This window comes from Lepidochelys kempii, chromosome 4, assembly GCF_965140285.1.
Source record: "Lepidochelys kempii isolate rLepKem1 chromosome 4, rLepKem1.hap1, whole genome shotgun sequence".
Lineage (NCBI taxonomy): Eukaryota > Metazoa > Chordata > Testudines > Cheloniidae > Lepidochelys > Lepidochelys kempii.
The window spans coordinates 6,778,383-6,802,316 of record NC_136383.1 but is presented as its reverse complement, the minus strand read 5'-3'; the positions used below and the strand labels follow the sequence as shown (position 1 = coordinate 6,802,316).

Below are 23,934 nucleotides of genomic sequence, written 5' to 3'. Positions count from 1 at the left end.
CATTCCTATATTGAGTCCCATTGACTGCAGGTTGCAAGGAACCTCTGGAATGGAATTAATGCCCAGTAAAGTACTTTGGGGTTCTTCTTGTTGAAAGAAGTGATAGACATCTAAGATAACATCAAGAAAACATTAGCTGTAGATAAAAGATCTTTGAGGCCGGGACTGTCTTTTTCTTTTGTGTTTTTACCACACCTAGCGCAAGGGGATCCTGGTCCATGACCAGTAATGCTCACGCTACTATGGCAAGACAAATAAATTACAATAATTAATAAATGTTAACTCAGTTCCACAAAAATGTGTGTGGGAGATTTAAAATGCTAATGCATTTTACCCAAAGAAACACACATTTGCTGAATAAGTGACTCTACAAGAGTTACTGATGTTGGACGAATAGCACATAAAAAGCTTTGTCACAACCGGTAATACTTTATCCAGGAATAATATTCCACCCAGTGTAGTCCCCAAAAGGGAACTTATTTGCATATGTACTTCTTTGTGATTTGCTTTTTATTGCCTTTGAAGTTTTACCTGTGTATGACCATTGCTATCTCAGTTTGGAACATAGGGGCTGAAAACAAATTACAGATTGACAAGCTGAACCTAGCTACAATCATCTCTTACAAATAGATTTTAGATCTGTATGAGTCAGAAGGAATATGCCTGTACCATAGCACTCTGATAAACACTCCTTTTATTGGGCTAGATCATTGATTTACCGCGATCCCTTGGTAAGGGAAAGCACAAAAGTGGCGATGCTCTAGGAACAGGCCAAGAGTCATTTAAATCGCTGTTAAAAATCTGCTTCTAATTTCCAATTTGGACTTAATAATTCTTAAGAGGGAAGAATAAAAATTAATTTTTATTAATGAATCATCTTTAAAAAGCACTGTAGTCATCTGGACTTGGAGCACTGCCGCTAGAAAATGTATATTAAGTTATAATTTGAATTTACCTGTAATTTTTCCTCCTAAAATGTATCTTTTTCTTTTTTTTTTCCCTATTCCAGGGCTGTGCCTTTTACTGGGGATTCACTTCTTGGATTGCTTACTATGTCAATCACCCCCGATACACTCCACCATGTATGTACCATGGAAATGACATTTTTTTTTTAAATCTTTCTGGGTCCAATCTTACGCTCATTGAAATCAGTGGAAGTTTGGGCCTTGACTTCAATAGAAGTAGGATCAGACCATTTGCCTGTACAAAGCATAGGCTTGCATTATTTGTCAGTAGAAAGATTAATGTAAGCATCCCTCTTGTACTATGGCTGTGAACATATGTTACTGTTTAACCCAGCTTAATCATCACTGAGTTTTGTGAACATGAAATATTAGCCAATTGAAAGAAACAGTGTGATAAGTATTATTCTCACCTCTGCAATATGTTTACATTAAAAATATACAAGGGGATAAGAGCTGGATGAGTATTTTCAAATGAGAACATTCTTGCTTGATATATGAAAACGAAAAGGTTTGTGAACCCAAGAAGGCTTTATCAAATATTTGCAGCAACACTGGGGGAAAAAAATCTTAATTTTTTCCTTTTCTTTTTCGTGTACAGTCTTCATTCATCATTGTTGCATCACTAGTCTTTCTGGATGTTTTTTGTCAAGTCATTGAACTTCCTTTGTTTCTTTTTTGTGTTCAGGCATAACCCTCAGTGCTTTCTTCTATTCATGTGCTTGGTTGTCGCACCTTCCTTTGGCTCTTTCATTTTGCTGGCACTTCATCTTTGTACTTCTCCTTTTCTTTTCTTTTCTTTTTTTTTTTTTGGTATGTGTGTTGTCAGGACACTGTCTGTGGGTTTTGGGAGAATACAGGATTTGCCCTGCCAATTTCAATTACTCAGATTAGTGTCACAGTGGGATTTTTTTTTTTAAAGTTCATAAATGGCATATGTTCAATTTTAAAAAATCATCACATTTCATTTTGAAAAATGGCATTTCTTCAAATGACCTTTTAAGTTTGTGTGGAAATGGCAGTGGTGGATTGAACTTCTGTGTGAAAACGAACTCTTAGATTCTGGGTCATTGAATCAGCAGGCACTGAACGCAAGTATTTATTTGAAACACATGTTTTTTTTTTCCCCTTAGAATACGCTGAGTATCTAATTCCAAATGATGGCCATTTTGTCTATTCCTTCTACAGTTCTCAGTGGAGGTCATCTCCACATCGGGTGCTCTTATTCCTAAAACTACTGCTCTTGAAATGATGCTTCTGTAGTAAACCTCAGTGAGCTGGATGGTACCATACTCCGATGATTCAGCAAAGAATGATATGAATGTCAGCCCCTTCCTTTTGGGAAATATACATGGGCAGACCCCTGAGTCTCAGACCAAGAGACAGTTAATTTGGTGACACACAGCTGACTGGGGAATAGCATGCAGGTATAATGAGTTGAGCTAGGTTGAAAAGGGAACCCAGAAGAACATCTAATTAGCAGACACATGCTCAGCAGCAGTGGCAGCTGTGCTGGCCGTCCTGGCAGCTGCTGTCATGGCACGTCACCCTTGCACAACTGAGGAGCTGCGTGTCAGCCCAAGTTGAGACAAGCTGGGTTTGGGAAGGAGGAAAGGTAGGACAGGGGGTTGGAGTAGATGACCTCCTGAGGTCCCTTCCAACCCTGATAGTCTATGATTCTATGACACGGGAAGGATCTGCAGTTTCAATGACAGTGAACATGCTCTGTGCGCCTAAAACTATGATTGAAGCTCTGGAGGAAGGCTGCAACCCTCTGCGATGTTCATGATGTAACACTATCATGATGCATGGATACCAAAGGGGTACGGAAATGCAGGGTTGGGTAGCTGAACATTGTAGGGACTAAATGTATTTATTGAGGTGATCTGGCTGAGTTGCTGGTACTTGATATATGATGCCTTAGTGCTACAAAAAAGGAAGGGCAGGATACATCTCAGCTTCATTAATAGTTAAGGCAGTGCGGACTAGCTGATTAAAACACCTCTATTGGAAGCAGAAGATTTGGCTTCTAGTCCCACTACTGCCATTAGCCTTTGGATGACCTTAAGCATGTCTCTGTGCCTCACTCCCCCATCTGTAAAATGGGGAGAATGATGCTTGCCTCTTTTGTAAAGATCTATGGGTAAAAGGTGCTCTATGTATCACTATTAATTAGTGACAAAGAGACTGGCGTTGACCAAATACATTTGTTATCTGCATAATGCTCAGACAATGTGGGTGAAATTCACCCTTGTGCAAAGTCCCTGAGGGACATAAGCATTTCTAGCACTCTGCACCAGGGTGAACTTTACCTATAGTGAACCATGCACATAGACTAAAGTGTAACTTATTATTTCCTTCTGTTTTCCAGCATTTGGCAACAGGCAAGTTATTTTTGCTGCCCTCGCTTTTCTGGTATGTACTCAAATAAAGTATTAAGGATGCTTATGGGATAAAACAGACTCATTATTTGTCAAGAGGAATAACTTTGTGTCAGTGAAGATTAATGCCTGGTCTTGCAGACCTTCAGCATGTCACTCGTCTTATTAATGTTAATGGATCTATTGAGCTTTCTGGGGCAGGAACAGTGCGTATGTTGTTTGCGTGTACTTTGCCTGCTATGTTGGTGCCTTGTTCCCTGTCTGAGATCCTTAAGTGGTACATCTTGATGATAATGATGCAGAATTACGTCTAAAGTTGAAGATTTAGGCAATTGCTATCGCTTACCGTAATTTCTCAAATGCTGTGATAAAATCAAATGGAAATATATCCCAAACTGGCTTTCCAATAAAGTTGTCTTCCCTAAATAACATGCCTGCTATCACCTGGAAACAGATTTTTTTTATAAAATAGGGGCATCTATGGATGAAGAATGGCTAAGATTTGTTTCTTCACCTAGTTTTCACCTTGTTTTTCCATTGACGGGGATGTCATCTTCCCAGTATTTATGTGCTCGGGTGCTATTTTTACAGAGTAGAAATATCTCAGTGCAGCTACTTCGCTCTGTAATCACAACAGGAAGTAGCTCATGCCACTGGGGTTGGTTTTGTAGCATAGCATTAGATCTGCACCCCATGTGGGGCTAAAAGTTCCAAATTACAGTATTTCTGAGCTGGTGATTTTTCTCCTCTAGGTCTCATCCACTCACAAACACTGTGATTTAGGAGCAGAATGGGATTAAAGTGCTGAGGTCTCTCCAGGAGAAAAGATTCTAGGAGCCAGTAGTTAACACAGAGCCCAATTCTTTCCTCAAATACAGCCGCACATCTCCCATTGAAGTTAATGGGAACTGTACATGTATATCTGACTGTACAGTTGGACCCATACATACTAGCATAGCAGGTCCATATATTAGAGTCTACTAAGTGAGATGGAGTGGTCCAGGGATGTATACGAATACACTCGTGTGAGAGTGTAGAACTCTAAGAAAGTTGAATATGATGCTTAGATTATCACAGCCGGAGTGCTGGGGATCTAGTTAAACAGAAGAACGCTCCTGGAAGCTTATTTTTTGTTCCACACAGTAGTGGCCTCCTATTCAAAAGTGCTAAATATCCACAAATACCATCAAAATCATAGGCAGCTAAATGTGCTCATTCCCTTTGGAAATCAGGCCACATGAGTATGGGTGGGATTCCAGAGATGCAACAGGAAAAGAGGAGAGTGACTGATTTGGGCTGATCCCGGAAAGCCACCCTAATTAGGGAAGTGCTTCAGCATGTACTTAACATTAAGCAGATGTGTAAATGGTTCCCTGAATCGGAGCCATTAAGATCACAATTTTGGCAGTGTTCAGATCCTGGAGGCTCAAATACACCCCATGTTTGCCTGACCAGACCCAGGCTAGTGAAGTAGAGCTGGAGAGAAAATAGTTTTCCAATCTCGTGAAAATATTTGAGATTTCAGAATATTGTCTGTTTCTCAGGGAGATAAAACCAAGACCTTTCATTTTTTTTCCCACAGAAAAGTCCATAAACAAACACAGAGACAAGAACAGGCTGGAAGTTAAGGCACTCACCGGGCACACAGGAGTCCTAGGTTCAACTTCCTGCTCTTCTGAATGGGAGTAGGGATTTGAAACTGGGTCTTCTCTAGCCCAGGTAAGTGCTCTAACCACCAGGCTCTTTCTCTCCCTAGGCTTGATCAGAAGTTCCATCCTGGACCTGAGAAACCGTCCTGACAAAAGTTTTGTGGAAACTTTTCTCACGAAAAGCTTCGGTTTCAATGAATCAGTATTTTTCAACCCAAAAAAAAAAAAAAAGACACTGAAAAATTTCCAACCAGTTTTCTAGCAAAGACATACAGTACACTTATGTGAAGAAAGAACTTCATGTAGTCACTGAAACCCTGTGGGTGAAAGCAGTAAGTGCTTAACTTAGTGTGTTGTGTCTGCAGGGGATCATGTGTTAATCCAGTGATGCATACAGTACCTTACTGCCATCACGACTATAGCATTCTGTATCTCAAAGTCAGTGGAAATGGATTACATCTGCAGTTTATGTTAACAATAAAAATAGCACTTATCCAAAGTAACAGCTTAGTAAAAGCAGTCCATTTCTTCTTCAACTTAAGTGGAATCTTCTTTTTATCATCTTTTATGGTTGATTGCAGAAAGAAATGGTTTTTAATTTTTTTTCTGCAAAATATTGCAGACAACAGTCAGTCCAGAAACAGGAGCAGGTTTGAGGTCTGAGCTCCAGGATATTTATACCATTGAAAAGGGAGCCATCTCCCTAGATACAAGTGCTTGCCTCTAGTCTTAGCAGGTTCTAAGATACTGAAGCCTCAAATTGCAATATGTCTGAAAAATCTAATTGAGGTCATTTTTACAGGGTCCTCAAATATATGACCAATGTTTTTTCTTCCTTCATGGCTTGTCTTTATCAGATACCTTTGATTTGTATTAAGTATGTGCTTCTACATTCATGATGAACAACAGCACAGAATAATTTAAGGAGCTCAGCAGGCCTTTCTGAAAGATGTTTCTATTTGGAGAAATGGAAGCAAGCCAGCCAAGAGAGAAATTTTCACATAGGGTGCATTTAAAATTTAAGAAGAAAAATGTATGTGCAACTCATTGAGGAGATAGAAAATGGCCACACATTGAAAATCAGAAGTTTTGCAAATTCCCAGATTTTAAATTTTTAAGACATTAGCTTAAGGGCTGGTTTATATTTAGCTATACTTCTCCATTTGGAGGATCACCAGCCAAATTTTAAAGAGGGAGATAAAAGCTAATTACAGCTGACTGCAGCTGCAGCATCAAAGGTAAGCTAATAAGAATCCCAGCAAAAAGGCCCCTAACTTGCTTTTACTTATAATTGATTACAGAATTAATAGGTGTTAAGTATAATTTATGAATGGGTGGTGCTGCAGTCATATGCGTTTCAGAGTAGCAGCCGTGTTAGTCTGCATCCGCAAAAAGAACAGGAGGACTTGTGGTACCTTAGAGACTAACCAATTTATTTGAGCACAAGCTTTTGTGAGCTACAGCTCACTTATTGGATGCATTCAATGGAAAATACAGTGGGGAGATTTTATATACACAGAGAACATGAAACAATGGGTGTTACCATACACACTGTAATGAGAGTGATCAGGTAAGGTGAGCTATTACCAGCAGGAGAGCCGGGGTGGGGGGGAGGACTTGTGTAGTGAGAATCAAGGTGGGCCATTTCCAGCAGTTGACAAGAATGTGTGAGGAACAGTAGGGTGGGGGGAATAAACAAGTAAAACTATTTCCACATGTTTATCCCCTCCCTCCCTCCGTACTGTTCCTCTCACGTTCTTGTCAACTGCTGGAAATGGCCCACCTGGATTCTCCTACAAAAGGTCCTCCCCGCCCTCCCTCCTGCTGGTAATAGCTCACCTTACCTGATCACTCTCCTTACAGTGTGTATGGTAACACCCATTGTTTCATGTTCTCTGTGTATATAAAATCTCCCCACTGTATTTTCCACTGCATGCATCCGATGAAGTGAGCTGTAGCTCACGAAAACTTATGCTCAGATAAACTTGTTAGTCTCTAAGGTGCCACAAGTCCTCCTTTTCTTTTTAGTCATATGTGTGTAAAATATTTGCATTTGCGTAGTGTTTCATGTATATTACTTTTAACTTTGAAAATTTGTGATACGATTGTTTTGTAAAAGAAAAAAAAAGCTGGGTGCTTATTTTTTAAAAATATAATTTTTGCCAGGAACATAGCAATTGTAGCCACTTTTATAGTATTTTGGAACATTTTTTCCTCTTCTATCTATTGGCATTTTTTGAGGTGCAGAGGTTTTCCATTTTTTATTTCTCATGGGTGAAATATGGATAAAAAAGAACTGGGTCTCATCCTGACTTTCTTACGCAGCCAAAATAAAACTTTTAAATAGATCTGTTCAAACTGTCCCAATGAAAATCTCAAAATTTATTTGAGCACAAGCTGAATGCATGCTGAATGCATACGATGAAGTGAGCTGTAGCTCACGAAAGCTTATGCTCAAATAAATTTGTTAATCTCTAAGGTGACACAAGTCCTCCTTTTCTTTTTGCGAATAGAGACTAACACGGCTGCTACTCTGAAACCTGTCAGATACGAAACAATTTCAGTTTAAATTGTCATGAAAATTGTGATCCATGTTGTTTTGATATTTTCTTGTGAAAACCAGAAAAACTGCTAAGAAAAAACTAGAACTTTGTTGTTGTTGCTCCTGCTGAAAAATTTTCACTGGATTTTTTTGTTTTTTTAAAACCAGCACTAGTTTTCAGTAACAGCAGCATTTTGCTTATTACAGTAGCAGTTCAAGGCCCCATTTCAGATTGGAGCCCCATTGTGCTAGGTGCTGTTTAAATAGTCCCTGCCTCAAAGAGTTTACAATCTAAATAGAAAAGATAAAGTGGGGGAGAGCAAGCAGAGATGAAGGGATACAGCCAGTCATTGGCAGAGGTGGGAATAGAAAACCCAGGTTTTCTTTGGATCCATTCACTGGACCATACTGCCCTTCATGGAGCAATTCCTTCTGAGTAATATTTGACAAATTCATTATCCAGCCCATTTCTTTTCATTGTGTAACTTATTCAGCAGATTGTTTTTGTGATCCTTGATCAACACAAAGAAGGTCTGGAAAACATGGAGGAAGAATGGGCATAATGCCTGACAGTGAGTTTATTGGTTAGGTCCTGATCCTGCTCCCACTATAATGGCTGAACTCTCTTCAGCTTCCATGGGGCAGGATCAAGTTGTCATGGACTCACAGGTCATGCCCACTCTTCGCCCCATATGGTTCCCGGGGAGAACCCCTTTCAGTGTGACAGCCCTTCTCCGGGGTCCACTCTCTCTTGGGGGGTTAAGCCCCTCTGCCTCCTGGAACCGCACTTCTCTGAGCTTCTTTAGCATGCCTGTCTCTCACCATGGCCCCCCTCAGGAAGTCCACTCGCTCTGGGCCCCTGGGGCCTCCACTCCCAGAGGGAATAATGCAACTCTGTTCTCTAGACGGGAGAGACTCTCAGCCAGCGTAAAACAGGCAGGTTTATTGAGTGTCTCAACACAGCATAGGAAACTCTCAGGGTCCTCAGGCCTGGCCTCCCTGAACACAGCACATGTAAGTCTCCCCTGCATCCAAGTGGGCTCTGCCTGATCTCTCTCTTCAGTCCAGAGCCCCCCTGCTTCCCAACTGGGCATCTGATATCACCGCCCCCAAGCCCCGCTTTGTTCCTTTGTCTTCTATCCAGGTAAACAGGGTTGCCTGAGCTGTCCTTTGCACCCCTCTGGCTGGAACCAACTGGTCAGGTCACCAGGGTCCTCTCTTCGCAGCCCATTGTCCCCCACACTGGCCAGAACAGTCTGTGACTCCTGATCTGGGCCTCCCGGTCACCAGGTCACCAGTTGCTGGGGTCCCCATCCTCCAGGCCATTTGGGTCCAGGCTGGGGTCCCAAGTTCTGTTGATGGTCCTCTGTAACAACCAACTCCCTCTCCCATCACCTCGTTAAACCAGTAACACCCAGGGAAAGTGCGTCCCCCTCTGCATGCAAACCATTGGAAAAATCAAGAAAAAAAGACAAGAAAAAGCCCCACTTTGTCACACAAGTCCACAGCCAGGAGACGATGGTGTGCCAGAAACTTGTCTTGCAAAATCCCTTTAGTTAGCCTACTGTGGATGATCCCAAGGCTATCTCTCCTGTTAGATCAAAGAGTCTGCTGCTAGCTTGGAGGATTGCACCTACACTTCTCTCTGCAACCAAGGGTAAAATCCTGGCCCGCTGAAGTCATTGGGAGCTTTGCCATTGTATTCAGTGGAGCCAGTAGTTCACCTCAACAGTTCACCCAGTGCATGGTTTTCTGGGGCATCTGGGTTCTCACAATGAGTGTAACGTATTTCCATTTGAATGGGTTTCTCGATATTTTTTTAACGCTCTGCTATTCTTTTGGATACAGAGTTTAATCCTATTGCTAAAATCAACCAGTCATGCAGTTATCTGGTAACATCCTAAATGTGTAACAGTGACCATGCTTTCCATTTTTTTGCAGATGTGTGAAGCTGGAAATCATTTTATCAACGTTGCTTTAGTCCAACAAAATAACTCAGGTTTGTCTCCTCTTTCTCCCCCCCACCCCACCTACTTCACACTGAATTGCACTTTATCTATGGACCTTTTCCTGACATATTGTAACCTATACGTCTGCCTACAAAATAAGGAAAGATGAGCGAGATATCATGTCATTTGTTTTAACACCTGCTAAATAAATGTGGTGATATTTGTAACATTGCTCTTCTAAAGCTTATGGCAAATTTCTCTTTGTTATAAATATCCACAATTCCATTGTTGATTGGAGTGTTTAAATGTATTAAAACACGCTGTCGACGGACAATGAAGGATTTAATTTTAATGAGGATTCAACAAACATTCAAATAACTAATTTGCATAGTTTTCCGCTCTAAAAATCGGAGTGTGCGCAAACGTGCTGCTAAATTGTGCTCCGCACTTCTCATTTTTGCAGAGCATTTTGGGCAAATAATTATGGCTACAGAACATTTTCTAGAAAGCAACACATATTGCACAAGAATAATTGTTTTTCTTAGCTTAGGCCCCATTTCAAGAAAACACTGATTCACATGGTTAATTCAATCTCTACACAGTAAAGCAGTTAAGCATGTGCTTAAAGTTAACCATGTGCTTAACAGGGGCCACAATGTGCAGTAGAAGCAACAAATAAACCTATTTACACACACACAACCTCATCTCTAAAAACCATGACAGTGTCAACAACATTATGGCCACTGTGAGACCTGAAAGGTATTTGCATCCTTCTCACGCGTTGCATTTTGTAATAGCAACATTAGCATTATGGAAGGAAGAGGTCAGGGTCTGGACCACAACATTATCTTACTGTATTATTGTTATTTTATTTTATTATTACTGCAGTGCCCTTTCTTTCTGAGTCCTGACTATGTTCCTGGGAAATTCTGTTACTATGACATAAAAATTGCCTTTTTTTTTTTTAAAGAAGGCTGGAATTCCAAAGAGGCCTAAGTGGCGTAGGCATCCAGTTGCCACTGACTCTGAGAAGCTCTCCCCCAGTACTGTTCCCCTCTGAACGCCATTACTGCCCACATGGCAGCCCCATTGGGTTCAAAGCACCAGCCAGTGGTGCTGGGCTGCACCAGAGCAGTTTTCCAGCGCTTCTTTTGAACCCCAGAACAGGATCCCAATGGTCCTAACAGGGGCGCGACAAAGGGCCAGCAGGGGCTCCCCTGGGCCAGCAGCTTCTGCCTCCCCTCCCGGCCATGCCCAAGACAGCCCGTACGGGAGGAAAGTGGCCTGGCACTGGGGGCCTGGGACATAAGTGCTGGAACATACTGAGCTCAAGGAAGCGTTGGGATTTGCTAAGCCTGGTACCACTGCCAGGGCAGGGCACAGCCAGGAGAATGCAGAGAGAGGTACCACAGCCTCCCAGCACCCCTGTTCTGCATGGGAAATCCCCGCATTCAGCCCACACCTCCCCCTCCTCCCCCTGGCTGCTGCCCCACCCAGGGCAGGGGAAAGCACCAGAAAGACATCAGGGGCTTCCTCACTGGGCAGGGATGTGGGTGCCCCAGCCTGCTTCCTCCTGGGTGCGTGGCTGCCCTGCACTGCTGACTCCATCGCAGTCAGGAAAGGAAGCTGCACCCTCCTACTTTGTTGCACCCCTGTCCCTGCCTCCCCTATGGCCAGACCCCCTTCTTCTCTCCTTTTACCGCTCCACAGGCCGAAGGGTCCTGGCAGGAGTATAGTGCCCCCACATCTCCATTTGCTGCCCGTGGACCAGTGTCAACAGGGCTCCCAGGGAGAAGTGAGTTCTGGCACTTCTTTTCTCAGGACTCAAGCACTGGTGCCAGCAGGTTCTGTCAGTCCTATGGTTACACCTGATGGCAACTTCAGCCACTACGCATGAGCCTACTGGTTCTGCTCTGAGGTGGCGAATGGTCCCATCCTGAGATCAGTGTCTCTCTGCATGTTTGTAGGGAGTATGCGAGACCCACTGGCCAGCATGTCATATTGGTCCTCTGAGCCCCAGAGCACAGGAGTCTGTTGCAGCCCCAGCTCGTGCTGTGGGAACTTGTGCTTTTAGCTCTGCAGTTTCCTTCCTTCCCCCGTGTGTCAGTGCAAACGGTGGCCATCATACATGCAATGATCCCTGCTGTACTTACATTGTGGGTTTGTTTGTGTTTTCTTCTTTCCCAAAGGAAATAAAACCTCTTTTCCAAGTCCAACTTACAATCCCTTCACATGGCTATTCACACTGGTTTCCTGTCCCAACTACACATATGAGGTATGCTGTTTTCTTCTCTGCCTGGGGGAGGGGCAGCCCAGTCAGGTCACTGCCCAGGTGCACCAAGCCTTGCCCACAATGAACATCCCTCCTCTTTAGTGCAGTCCCCTTGACTCCAGACACATCACAGGCCACAGAACCTTGCCCTCCTGTAACAGACCCCCTAGCCTCTGGCTGAGTTACTAAAGTCCTCAAAGCATGATTTAAAGACTTCAAGTTACAGAGAATCCGCCATATACACTACTTTAAACCTGCAGAGGAAGTCAACGCCCCCGCCCCACCAGGGTCTCTCCCAATCTGACTTGAGGGGAAATTCCTTACAGACCCCAAATGTGGCGATTAGTTAGACCCTGAGCAAGAGGGTATGACCCACCAGCCAGATACTTGGGAAAGAATTCACTGTAATAACTCAGAGCCCTCCCCACCTAGCATTCCATTGCTGGCCATTGGGGATTTTTGCCACTGGCAGTCACCGATGGTCCACATACCATTGTAGGTAGTCCCATCATACCATCCCCTCCATAAATTTATCAAGTTCGGTCTTGAAACCAGTTAGGTATTTTGTCGCCCCCTACCCCCACCTCCCTTGGAAGGCTGTTCCAGAACTTCCCTCCTCTGATGATTAGAAACCTTTGTCTAATGTCAAGCCTAAATTTAGTGGCCATTTGTATATATGCATTTGTCATAAATATAAAGGGAAGGGTAAACCCCTTTGAAATCCCTCCTGGCCAGAGGAAAATTCCTCTCACCTGTAAAGGGTTAACAAGCTAAAGGTAACCTCGCTGGCACCTGACCAAAATGACCAATGAGGAGACAACATACTTTCAAAAGCTGGGAGGAGGGAGAGAAACAAAGGGTCTGTGGGTCTGTCTATATTCTGTCTTTGCCGGGGATAGACCAGGAATGGAGTCTTAGAACTTTTAGTAAGTAATCTAGCTAGGTATGTGTTAGATTATGATTTCTTTAAATGGCTGAGAAAAGAACTGTGCTGAATAGAATAACTATTTCTGTCTGTGTATCTTTTTTGTAACTTAAGGTTTTGCCTAGAGGGGTTCTCTATGTTTTTGAATCTAATTACCCTGTAAGATATCTACCCTCCTGATTTTACAGGGGGGATTTCTTTATTTCTATTTACTTCTATTTTTATTAAAAGTCTTCTTGTAAGAAAACTGAATGCTTTTTCATTGTTCTCAGATCCAAGGGTTTGGGTCTGTGGTCACCTATGCAAATTGGTGAGGCTTTTTATCCAACATTTCCCAGGAAAGGGGGGGTGCAAGTGTTGGGAGGGTTGTTCATTGTTCTTAAGATCCAAGGGTCTGGGTCGGTAGTCACCTAGGCAAATTGGTGAGGCTTTTTACCAAACCTTGTCCAGGAAGTGGGGTGCAAGGTTTTGGGAAGTATTTTGGGGGGAAAGACGTGTCCAAACAGCTCTTCCCCAGTAACCAGTATTAGTTTGGTGGTGGTAGCGGCCAATCCAAGGACAAAGGGTGAAATATTTTGTACCTTGGGGAAGTTTTGACCTAAGCTGGTAAAGATAAGCTTAGGGGGTTTTTCATGCAGGTCCCCACATCTGTACCCTAGCGTTCAGAGTGGGGGAGGAACCTTGACAGCATTTGTTCTTGTGTCCATATTGGCGCTTAACTTTAACTCCTCCCCCTCCCCGGTATTTATCCCTCTGATGTATTTATAGAGAGCAATCATATCTCCCCTCAGCCTTCGTTTGGTTCGGCTAAACAAGCCCAGCTCTTTGAGTCTCCTCTCATAAGGCAGGTTTTCCATTCCTCTGATCATTCTAGTAGCCCTTTTTTGCATCCTTCTCCCCAGAAAAAATGCTCCCAACTGACCCTCAGAGTCACTCCTACCCTCCCGTGCAGATGATTCCCTCACTCCCATCTGAAGCATTGGATGCTCACCTTTTATCCAGCCACCCAACTCCTCCTACCTGCAGTGCTGTGAAGATACCCAACCGTCTCTTCTTCCAGTGGATGGCAGTGGGAGCCATTGTGCACAAAGTGCAGTCAAAACCTTGCCACAGACAGGATTAACAATTCTTTTTCTTCATATAGATTGGGTCTTGGATTAGTTTTACAGTGATGACACAAACACTGCCAGGTAAGACAATTGTGAACTGGAAGCAAATAACATATAAATGAGTTATTGGCAAAGGTGAGTTTCGTAAACCTACAATCACCCCAAAGAATAATTGATGGACTATCACCAACAAATCCTCCATTGTATCCCTATCACATTACTCTTCAAAGTGTCATCTTTAGGAAGCTGGATACCGGGTGGAGCTGGTCAAAATTTTCCAAAAACAGTTGTTGTGGTGGTTGAACACTTGCCTTTTTTGTACATCAGTGATTTTTGAGAAAAATTATTCTTTTAAAATATTTTGCAAATAAAAGAAATCTGAAATTTTATCAAAAATTTGATAGATTTTATTTTCATTTACCATTAATCTTTGTTCATGACATTTTCTGTTTTTTTTTTAATTGGACTTTATTTAAAAGAAATTTCACCCAGGGACCAGATTTCCAAAGGCACTGAGGCACCTAAAGATGCAGATAGGAGCCTCTTGGGATTTACATACGTGCTTAAGTGAGTTAGGCACCTAACTCCCATTGAAAGCCTGCATAGAATCTTTTGAAAATGCCACCAGGGGCCTATCTGTATCTTGAGGTGTCTAAATTCCTCTGGAAATCTAACCCCATGTGGCTAAGCTGACCAAAAAATTCATTTAAAAATATTTCTTTTTTTTGTTACCAGAAAATAAGAAATGCTACATGCAAAATTTTGCAATTAAAAAAATACTTTGAAACATTAAATAAACGTGATTTCAAGACTGGATGACAATTTTCATGACAAGCTATCTGAAAATGATTTTTCTTCATTTATCACAATGTAAACAAAAATATTTTCCAAAAAGCTTTATAGATAGTTACTCTGGGAAAGAGGTGAATGTGTAGCGAGGGTCATGGTGCTATTGAGTTAAGAGGCAAGTAACGGAATGAGCTGCAGGATACTTATCCTTCCCCTGCTGGCCCTGAGGTACCCCAGACATCTCTTAGCAGTGCCCTTCAAGCTACGGGCTTTTTGTTTTGCTAAATGATACAGTCGTGTTCACATCTGATGCCCTGGGCTGTTCTAATTCTTCTTCCATTAATTGTATTCTTCCCTGCGACACTTTCCACTCTCTTGCCTTGTTAGCGCCTAGCGCTTTGTATTGGAGCACTTTCTGGAAGCCAGATTAATGGAGCCTTCTCAAAGTGGCTACCTACTTATGTAGGTTAAAATTGATCGGTGTCGTCTGTGGGAACATAAGCGTGTCATGACACTGGTATCTCTCCGCCACCACGTGCTAATGTTCCTAATACCTTCTGTCCTGTTTGACGTACACTTAGGGTATGTCTCCACTGCAATCCGTGGTGTGATTACAGCATGGATACGCAGACCTGCACCAGCACAGCTCAAAGCAGCAGTGTAGACATGAAGCTTGGGCTTTAGCTCAAGCTGTACAAGCATGCCGGGAACCCTAGGCACAAATGTTACTAGCCTGATGTCCATGTCCACACTAATATTTTTGGATGTGCTGGCATAGGTAAAGCTAGTGCAGGTACATCTAACCCATGTTGCAGTTACCCCTTGGGCTGCAGTTTAGGCATATCTTACGGTCTCAGGATCGATATGCCTGGTATAGGATCATAGAATATCAGGGTTGGAAGGGACCTCAGAGGTCATCTAGTCCAACCTCCTGCTCAAAGCAGGACCAAGCCCCAATTTTTGCCCCAGATCCTTAAGTGGCCCCCTCAAGGATTGAACTCACAACCCTGGGTTTAGCAGGCCAATGCTCAAAGCACAGAGCTATCCCTCCCCCAATAGTGGTAGGTACCTTTATTAATGCCAATGGTCTTTTTTTCTGACAGACTAGATTGTGCCTTTAGGACCTGATTTAGCACCCACTGAAGTCAATGTGACTGTCTTCTTTCACTTCAATGGGCATTGGATGAGGGCCTTAAAACAAGAGTCGGGGCACACTGCCACAGAGAGATCACCCCTCAGACAGGCAGGAAAGGTAGTAACTTGACACGCCCCTTGATGGGTGAGAATTCTTAGCTTCAAGCACATGAAATCCTGGCCCCAGTGAAGTCCATAGCAAAAACCCCCATTGACTTCAGGAGGGTGAAGATTTTTACCCCATGTGTCTACTAACATGCTTAAAAATAAGCAGTATGGGGGGGGGGATTTTTTTTTTCTGGATTAGGGCCTGGATGCCCTTGACATAACTGAACAAAATGAATAGCCCAAATTATATTTGAATATAATCCACGATCAATGAACCAGAGAATTCAACAGCTCACATCAACCTCCCCCTGTAATAGTTCCCATCCAAATTACATGGCTATTCAAAATAGTAAGGGAGAATTATCCAGTGTTTAGGGCATTGTGTGAGTGACCTGGGCACAAGCTCTCCCTCAGTCACAGACTTTCTGTGTAACCTGGGGCAAGTCACTTAGCCTCTCAATGCCTCATCTCCTTGTCTGTACAATGGGGATAATAGCCGTGCCCTACCTCACAGAGATATGGCGAGGATAAGTACATTAAAAGACCGTGAGGTACGCAGATACTAGGGTGATAGCACTGGTCGTGAATTTTTTGATGAAATATTTTTTCAACAGAAAATGAGGCTTCTCAGAAACCAAAACTTCTTGCAGGAAAAGGTTGATTTTGATGAGTTTCCAATTTGGAAATAGTTTATTTTGGGGGAAAAATAAAGCATTGAAATTGTCAAAACGTCCCATTTCAACAATGGCAAAACAAAATTTCTGATTTTGGTGTGAAACAGCTTTTTGTTTCAAATTTAAGTTAATTTACAGTGAATTTAAGAAAAATGTCAAAAAGGTTAAAGTCAAAGCTAAATGTTTCAATGGACCCAATCCAATTTTTTCCCAATGAAAATTTTTTAGATTTTTTACTTTTCATCCTAATTTGAAACAGGAAATATTGTTAAAGTCTCAAAAATTCTCCCAGGTTGGGAAAACCATTCCTCACCCAACTCTAGACAATGATGGGTGTGACAAAAGTTCCTCCTCTGCCTTGGTGGGTCCTGTGCTTATTGGCGGATTTGCTAGCCTCAGAGATTCACGGCCACCCTCAGTTTGGCTACTTTTGCTAGTGGCTCAAACCTGCCGTTCACTCAGCTAACCTCATCACTGGCCACCATGGAGAAAGGGAGGAGAACAATCCCCGCAGTCTCTGCTGACCCACCTAGTGGATTGGGGAACAGGCCAGAGACCTTCCCCTCTGGCGGGACCCACAGTCCAGGTCACCTCCTCTTGTCTCAAATAGGGAGTTGAGGGGGATGGGGGAAACCTGGGCCCACCCTCTACTCCGGGTTCCAGCTCAGGGCCCTGTGGATTGCAGCTGTCTACAGTGTCTCTTGTAACAGCTGTGCAACAGCTACAACGACCTGGGCTACTTCCCCATGGCCTCCTCCCAACACCTTCTTTCCCTCACCACAGGATCTTCCTCCTGAAGCCTGATCACGCTTGTACTCCTCAGTCCTCCAGCAGAATGTCTTCTCACTCCCTGCTCCTTGCACACCCTCCCCTAACTGATGGGAGGTCCTTTTTAAACCAGGTGTCCTGATTAGTCTGCCTGCCATAATTGATTGTAGTAGGTTCTTAATTGGCTCCAGGTGTCTTAATTAGCTTGCCTGTCTTAATTGGTTCTAGCAGGTTCTTGATTGCTCTATTGCAGCCCTTGTTCTGGTCACTCAGGGAACAGAAAACTGTTCATCCAGTGGCCAGTATATCTGCCTTCTAGCAGACTCCTGTACCCCACTGGTCTGGGTCTGTCACATGGGGTATGTAAGATACACAGACGTGCTTAGGAAATGTAATTTAAAACACTGTGCTGTAAGTGACTCATGCTGTAGAGATCCACCTTCCATTTTATTCATGGTAATTATGAGTGTTGTTGACAGACGTTTTCTTCTTTGCAGTTGGAGTTTTTGCTTTCCTGATGGCCATCCAGATGGCCCTCTGGGCCCAAAAGAAACACAAGCTCTACCTGAAGAAATATAATATGGGTGTGCTTAGGAAAACAGCCATGATTCCATTCATCTTCTAAGCTCTTCAAGCACTAGAAACCCGTATTCACTGTTTGAGAACTGATTCTGGAAACCAATGAACCCTTTCATTTAGTAACCAAAGAGGGCTTAGGCAAGAATTGTTGGGTATCATTTTCAGACAATTTACATCAGAATGGGGCGTTTTGAATTAAGTGAACAGAATCTGGCTTTGAACCCTCGGTTTGTGTTAGAAGATATGATTTAATTAGATTTTGTGCAATGGAGCTAATCAGGAAGACAAGAAAATCTGGCTTGTGAATGTTGGGCCAGATCGTCAGCTGGTATAATGGGTGTTGCTCTGTTTCAAGCCAGTGGGGTGATGCTGATCTACTCCATGTGAAGATCTGGCCCTTTTAAGGTTCAAACCAAATGCCGATCAGATTCTGAGTGTTTTGCATTGCAGGAAATGCCACAGCTTTAACTGTATTCAAAGCAGCATGCTCTGTGTAAATCCTTCTAAACTGTACCAACAAACAGTGTTGGTTTATACAGTATTAACACAATTAGGGTAGCTCTGAAGTTTTGTTTTACTGAACCGATTCCTGACTACTACCAAGTTGTTTGATGATGCAAACTGGCTTAAAGTCAGCACTGTGGAGAAGTCTGCTTTTTTTTGTTTCTAGGAGGCAGCATGGCCTAAGTGGATCGAGTGAGTATCAGGCAAATGAAGTTCTAATTCCAGTCTTATGAACATAAGCACGACCACAATGGGTCAGACCAATGGTCCATCTAGCCCAGTATCCTGTCTTCTGACAGTGGCCGGTAGCAGAGCATCCGGGGGAGTGCTCAAAACAGGGCAGTTATGGTGTGATCCATCCCCCTCTTCCCCTCCCGGCTTCTGGTAGTCCCAGGTTTAGGGTCACCCCAAGTATGGCCCACCTTACCACGTATGTGGTCTGTTGCCATGAGTAAATCACTTAAATCCAGATTATGACACCATCTCTCATGCTGAATTAGTCACACCAGAATTAATGGAACTGTTTGTGCAGTAAGTTTCTACTCGGTGTGAGTAATGGGATCACAAATTGGTCTGTAACCTCTCAGTGCCTCAGAGTTTCCATCTCAGACTAACACTTACCCTCTATAAAGCACTTGGAGATCCTGAGATGTACCCTGTACCTAAATACTAATTATTACTGAAGGGGAGAGGATCCCCACCTGAATTCAGTGCCTATCTTGGTTCAAACATGCCCGGACAGGTACTCAGCTGGTGCAAATGGGCAGCGCTTCATGGATCTTGTTTGGCGTCGTGTGCATCTTGAGGTTGCTTTTGGAAATAAGGCCTGGTTTGAGTTGCTTAGTCAGTTCTTTCTTTGCTTTGCTTTTTTTGAGTGTCATTATTCTTCAAAAGGGAAGATCTTTTATTCAAATCCCTGGAAACTCGAAGTAAATTCATTTGCAAGTCAATGACTCATTAATACGGAATAACACAATTTTTAGAGGCACGGTATGATGGAATTGTAGTAGCTTTGGAGAGTAAAGGGGCCAGAGTTGCCTCATGAAGCATTAATGCACTTAACCCCACATCTTCAGTTCTTCGTTCTATTTATTTGGCACCTGAATAGATGCTTCTCACATCCTCATGGCAGGTCAAAAAGCCTGGCTGAAAACTTCAATCATTAGTGTAGAACCAAGCTACAGTAGCAAAGCAGGACAAGTTCAGGCTCTGAGAGAAACTGTTATCTTGCCTAGCAGTACCATTCTCAAGTGCTCTAACAAAGTTAATTTGTCCAATAAATTGGGTTCATATCCCTCTTCAGATGTCTAATCTACAGGCTTGCAGTGTTTATCCTGTTAGCAAGACAAGCAACGAGTTACGTGTGTTACTATAGTATCTGTTATAAATATTCAAGTGAAATAGTAGCCAAGCCACATTGTAAGTTTCATCAATTCTGCTAGACTGGTAGATACAGTGAAATATGTTGTTTTAAAAAATTGGAAAACTAGGGAGAATATAACTGAGTTTGGTTATATGGCTAGGGTAAAAAGAGAAGGAAATAAGAAGAAGGGTTGAGTTGAAAACTGTTTAAGGTAATGATGAAACGGAAAGACATATATGAATTTTTGGCTACGACAACATCGTTGGTGGACCCATAAATCCTGGGAGATGCACATATCTTAGACCTTTCAGTAAAACACAGTGGATTACACTGAAACAGATTAGGACTGTGTAATGACATGGTGCATACCAAGTAAATCCTGTGTAAGGATGATGTATGTAAAGAATAATTTCATTTAATTTTGGTAATGTAAATACATAATTTCCCATATATTTTTTTAAACTGGTGAGCTGTTAACACCTAGCATTTTTTTTCATTGCTACCAATAGATATACCAGAATCACTGTGAACAACCAATTAGCGAATATAATGTCCCATAATAAAGATCTATTTTAGAAGATGATATTTGCTGTTTGCTTTTGTGTTCCAACTTCTAATTACATTATTTGTAAAGATGTGTTTTATAGACTCTTACCAATATAGGGTTTAAAGGGACCTCAAAAGGTCACCTAGTCCATCCCCCTGCTCTGAGGCAGGAGAAAATAGATCTAGACCATCCCTGACAGGTGGTTGTCTAACCTATTTTAAAAACCTCCGATGACCAGGATCCCCCAGCCTCCTTTGGTAACTATTCCAGCATTTAACTATCCTTATAGTTAGAAAGCAACTTTTACATTAAAGATTGGATATTTTTTCTGAAAGATTTTCTGAAAGACTGGTCACCTAAGTCACATGGTCTTTTTGCTGCTCCCTGATTGGATGACTGAAACTTTTGAAGCTGGACAATAACAAATATTGAATGATGATGAGTGAAGGTTTTCTGAAAGACTGGTCACCTAAGTCACATGGTCTTTTTGCTGCTCCCTGATTGGATGACTGAAACTTTTGAAGCTGGACAATAACAAATATTGAATGATGACGAGTGAAGAATGAACTTGCTGTTTCCAGTCTCAGATGAATAACTGTTCATACTAAAATATGTGATAATTCTAGGGATTCATAGATATTTTCATGAATTCCTGGAGGCTCACTCAGTACTGATGGACAATTAATAATATGGCCCCACAAACTGCAGAATCAAGAAGTAGTGGTGAGATTTCATTTCAAAGATTGTATTTCTCTTTTTGTTCTTTAATATAAGTAATTAAAAGTTCCTTGGTGAGCATAGTGAGATCGCAAGGAAGCATATTTTGGATTTTAACTGATCAGTGCTATATTTTAACAAAGCAATGCTATATGCATGGTTCCTCTTTGTAAGTCCAAGCAGATTGGCCTAAGACAACTTCAGACTATTGCTTTAAGCAATTTTTTTTGTATTTTGTACTAAAAATTAAACTGCAGGGATCACATTGGTAAGATTACCTTAAAACAAATGCTCTGGAGAACTACTGAAAGTGTGGTGAAAAACAAATGAGAGATACTGATTATTATAAGTAAATGCAATTAGAAAACTTGGTGATCAGCATGGGGCTAGAAGAAAGTCCATCCATGGGGGCTGGTCAAGTGTCTGGCAGCACTTCATGGTCCTGCAGCTTCTTTTGTGGGTTCTGCAAACTCCTCTTCTCAGTCCTGTAACCATGGAGGAGGAGAGAGACTAGCCACATGGATTTAGTATCTCACACAGTGTCCTCAGTTTTATATATCTGGATTGAGGGTCTGTCAGAGGGATAGCTGCCATCCTGTCTCTATTGGACACTTATCAAATAGCTCTGGCTCTTAGCTGTTTCTATGTTGCTTCCATCAATACACAGAAGATGGCAACGGTGTATAATACATTTCTTCTCTGCTTTACTTAGAGGCTTTTTATGTTTAATTCATTTGAAGGATTGTATTTTTGTGTTTGCCTGTATTACTCAGTCTATATATTGGAACTTCCCCCTTTTTAAGAAATTTCTTTTACTGTTTCAAAGGCATACCCTGGTTAGTTGCTTGTATCTTTTAATATTCTCTTCGCTGTCATTTCTAGAGTTGGACAATCATTTAGAAAGGAAACCAACAAAACCCTTTGTGGTTCCTCTGAAGGTAATGGGCCCAGTCTGTACAGTCTTTGATTATATATAAGTAAGCATTTCACATCCTTGAGGACTTACAACAGAACAAAACATTATTTTAAAGAAACAAGACAGGCTAACTACATATGAAGAGACAGTGCACGTTTCATAAGGCAGATCCTCTCCTGATCAGGAGACTCTGACAAGAGGCCAGGAGAGGCAGGGAGAAGCCACTGGATGGAGCAAGCGGTAGAAGGGAGCCTTGATAAAAGGTCTGGATCTGGACTGCCAGGGAGAAAACCCAGGGAGGTGCTCAGCTGAGAAACAACACAGGAGAAATGTAAGCGGGATGAAAGTTCAAGCCCAAGGGGAGAAGATGTGGTTTACATTTATATCTTTGGGATTTGTTGGGAGGACTTCACGGGGGAGCCCTGTCAGTCCCTGCCCTGAAAGATGGGTGACTAGAGGGAGTTGTGGAGTCTGGGAAGAATACAGGTATGGAAGGGGCCAAGGAAGGATCTGTGGGAAAGGCCTGCAGGCAGGCTGAGGTAGGAAGAAGCCCAGGGAGGAAGCAGCATGCTGGTCTGTATAGACATACCTTGCCTGCTTGATACAGGGTCACTGAGCTGAAACCCAGTTTTGAGGGAGAGCCTGAGCTCCCCTACCAGCCACAGAGAAAGGAGGCATGAAACCCCTTGATCTAAGGAACTACAGACTTTTGAAAGCCCTAAGACTTTCAAGGGGGTGTACAAACCACAGAGCCCAGAATCAGAGGGCTGAAACCTGCTATGAGGGCCTTGACTTTCTGTTTGTTAGACTTTGTGTTATCCTGGAAGGGAGGGACGAGACTAGAAATGACCTGGCCAGAGAGTTGAGTGAGTCACAAGCAGAGAGAGACCATTACAGGGTCAGAGGGAGCTGTTGGCACTAGACCCTGCTACAGTACACCCAGCCATGACAGGGTACCCCAGCCAGCAAGTCAACTCCTCTCAGATTGCTTGAAGACTTTGGTAAGCATCAGAGCCTTCTGTTTTAGGGAATGTGGATTTCAATCTCAGTTAATCTGACACCCTTTATTCAAAGTGTCTTATACCTTCAGATATATATGCCTGTCTCCCATTGTCTTTTGCTTCTTTAGAAGGAATTAACCCCTGGAATGGGTGATTATTGGAATCCAGATCCCTATGTAGAGGGGAATAGGGCAATTGCCTCCTGATTATGTAGGCAAAGAATGAGGGCTATATTATCTGAATTCTATTATATATTCAAGGCAGAGTTGACGTTGATACATCTCATCCCACCCTGCACCGGAAAAGTTGTTCTCACAGACTGTAGGTGCAGCAACCAGCTAGCAACAGGAGACAAGCTTAACTTTGGAAGGCAACCAAAGACTTTCTGTATACAGTGCTATAAAATCCTCCTGGCCACAGGCAAAATCCTTTCACCCGTAAAGGGTTAAGAAGCTAAGGTAACCCCGCTGGCACCTGACCGAAAATGGCCAATGAGGGGACAAGATTCTTTCAAATCTGGAGGGGGGAACAAAGGGTTTGGTCTGTCCGTGTAATGCTTTTGCCGGGAACAGATCAGGAATGCAGCCTTAATACTCCTGTAAAATTAGTAAGTAATCTATAAATAATCTAGCCAGAAAATGTGTTAGATTTTCTTTTGTTTAATGGCTGGTAAAATAAGCTGTGCTGGGTGGAATGTATATTCCTGTTTTAGTGTCTTTTGTAACTTAAGGTTTTGCCTAGAGGGATTCTCTATGTTTTGAATCTGATTACCCTGTAAGGTAGCTACCATCCTGATTTTACAGAGGTGATTCTTTTACCTTTTCTTTCATTAAAATTCTTCTTTTAAGCACTTGATTGATTTTTCATTGTTCTTAAGATCCAAGGGTTTTGGTCTGTGTTCAACTGAACCAGTTGGTGAGGATTCTTATCAAGCCTTCCCCAGGAAAGGGTGTTTAGGGCTTGGGGGGATATTTTGTGGGAAGATGTCTCCAAGTGGGCTCTTTTACTGTTCTTTGTTTAAAACGCTTGGTGGTGGCAGCATACA

General features: G+C 42.5%; 1 protein-coding gene across 1 annotated transcript in view; it reads left to right on the top strand.

The window, feature by feature from the left end:
* TECRL (trans-2,3-enoyl-CoA reductase like) overlaps positions 1–23,338 on the top strand; it is a 123,124-nt gene extending 99,786 nt beyond the window's left edge. The window contains exons 7-13 of the mRNA XM_073340004.1: positions 1,010–1,082; positions 3,334–3,377; positions 9,476–9,533; positions 11,673–11,758; positions 13,825–13,870; positions 21,855–21,910; positions 23,150–23,338. Of these exons, the coding sequence (XP_073196105.1) occupies positions 1,010–1,082; positions 3,334–3,377; positions 9,476–9,533; positions 11,673–11,758; positions 13,825–13,870; positions 21,855–21,910; positions 23,150–23,338 (552 nt within the window). The remainder of the gene's footprint in view (positions 1–1,009; positions 1,083–3,333; positions 3,378–9,475; positions 9,534–11,672; positions 11,759–13,824; positions 13,871–21,854; positions 21,911–23,149) is intronic.
* The last annotated feature ends 596 nt before the right edge of the window (positions 23,339–23,934 follow it).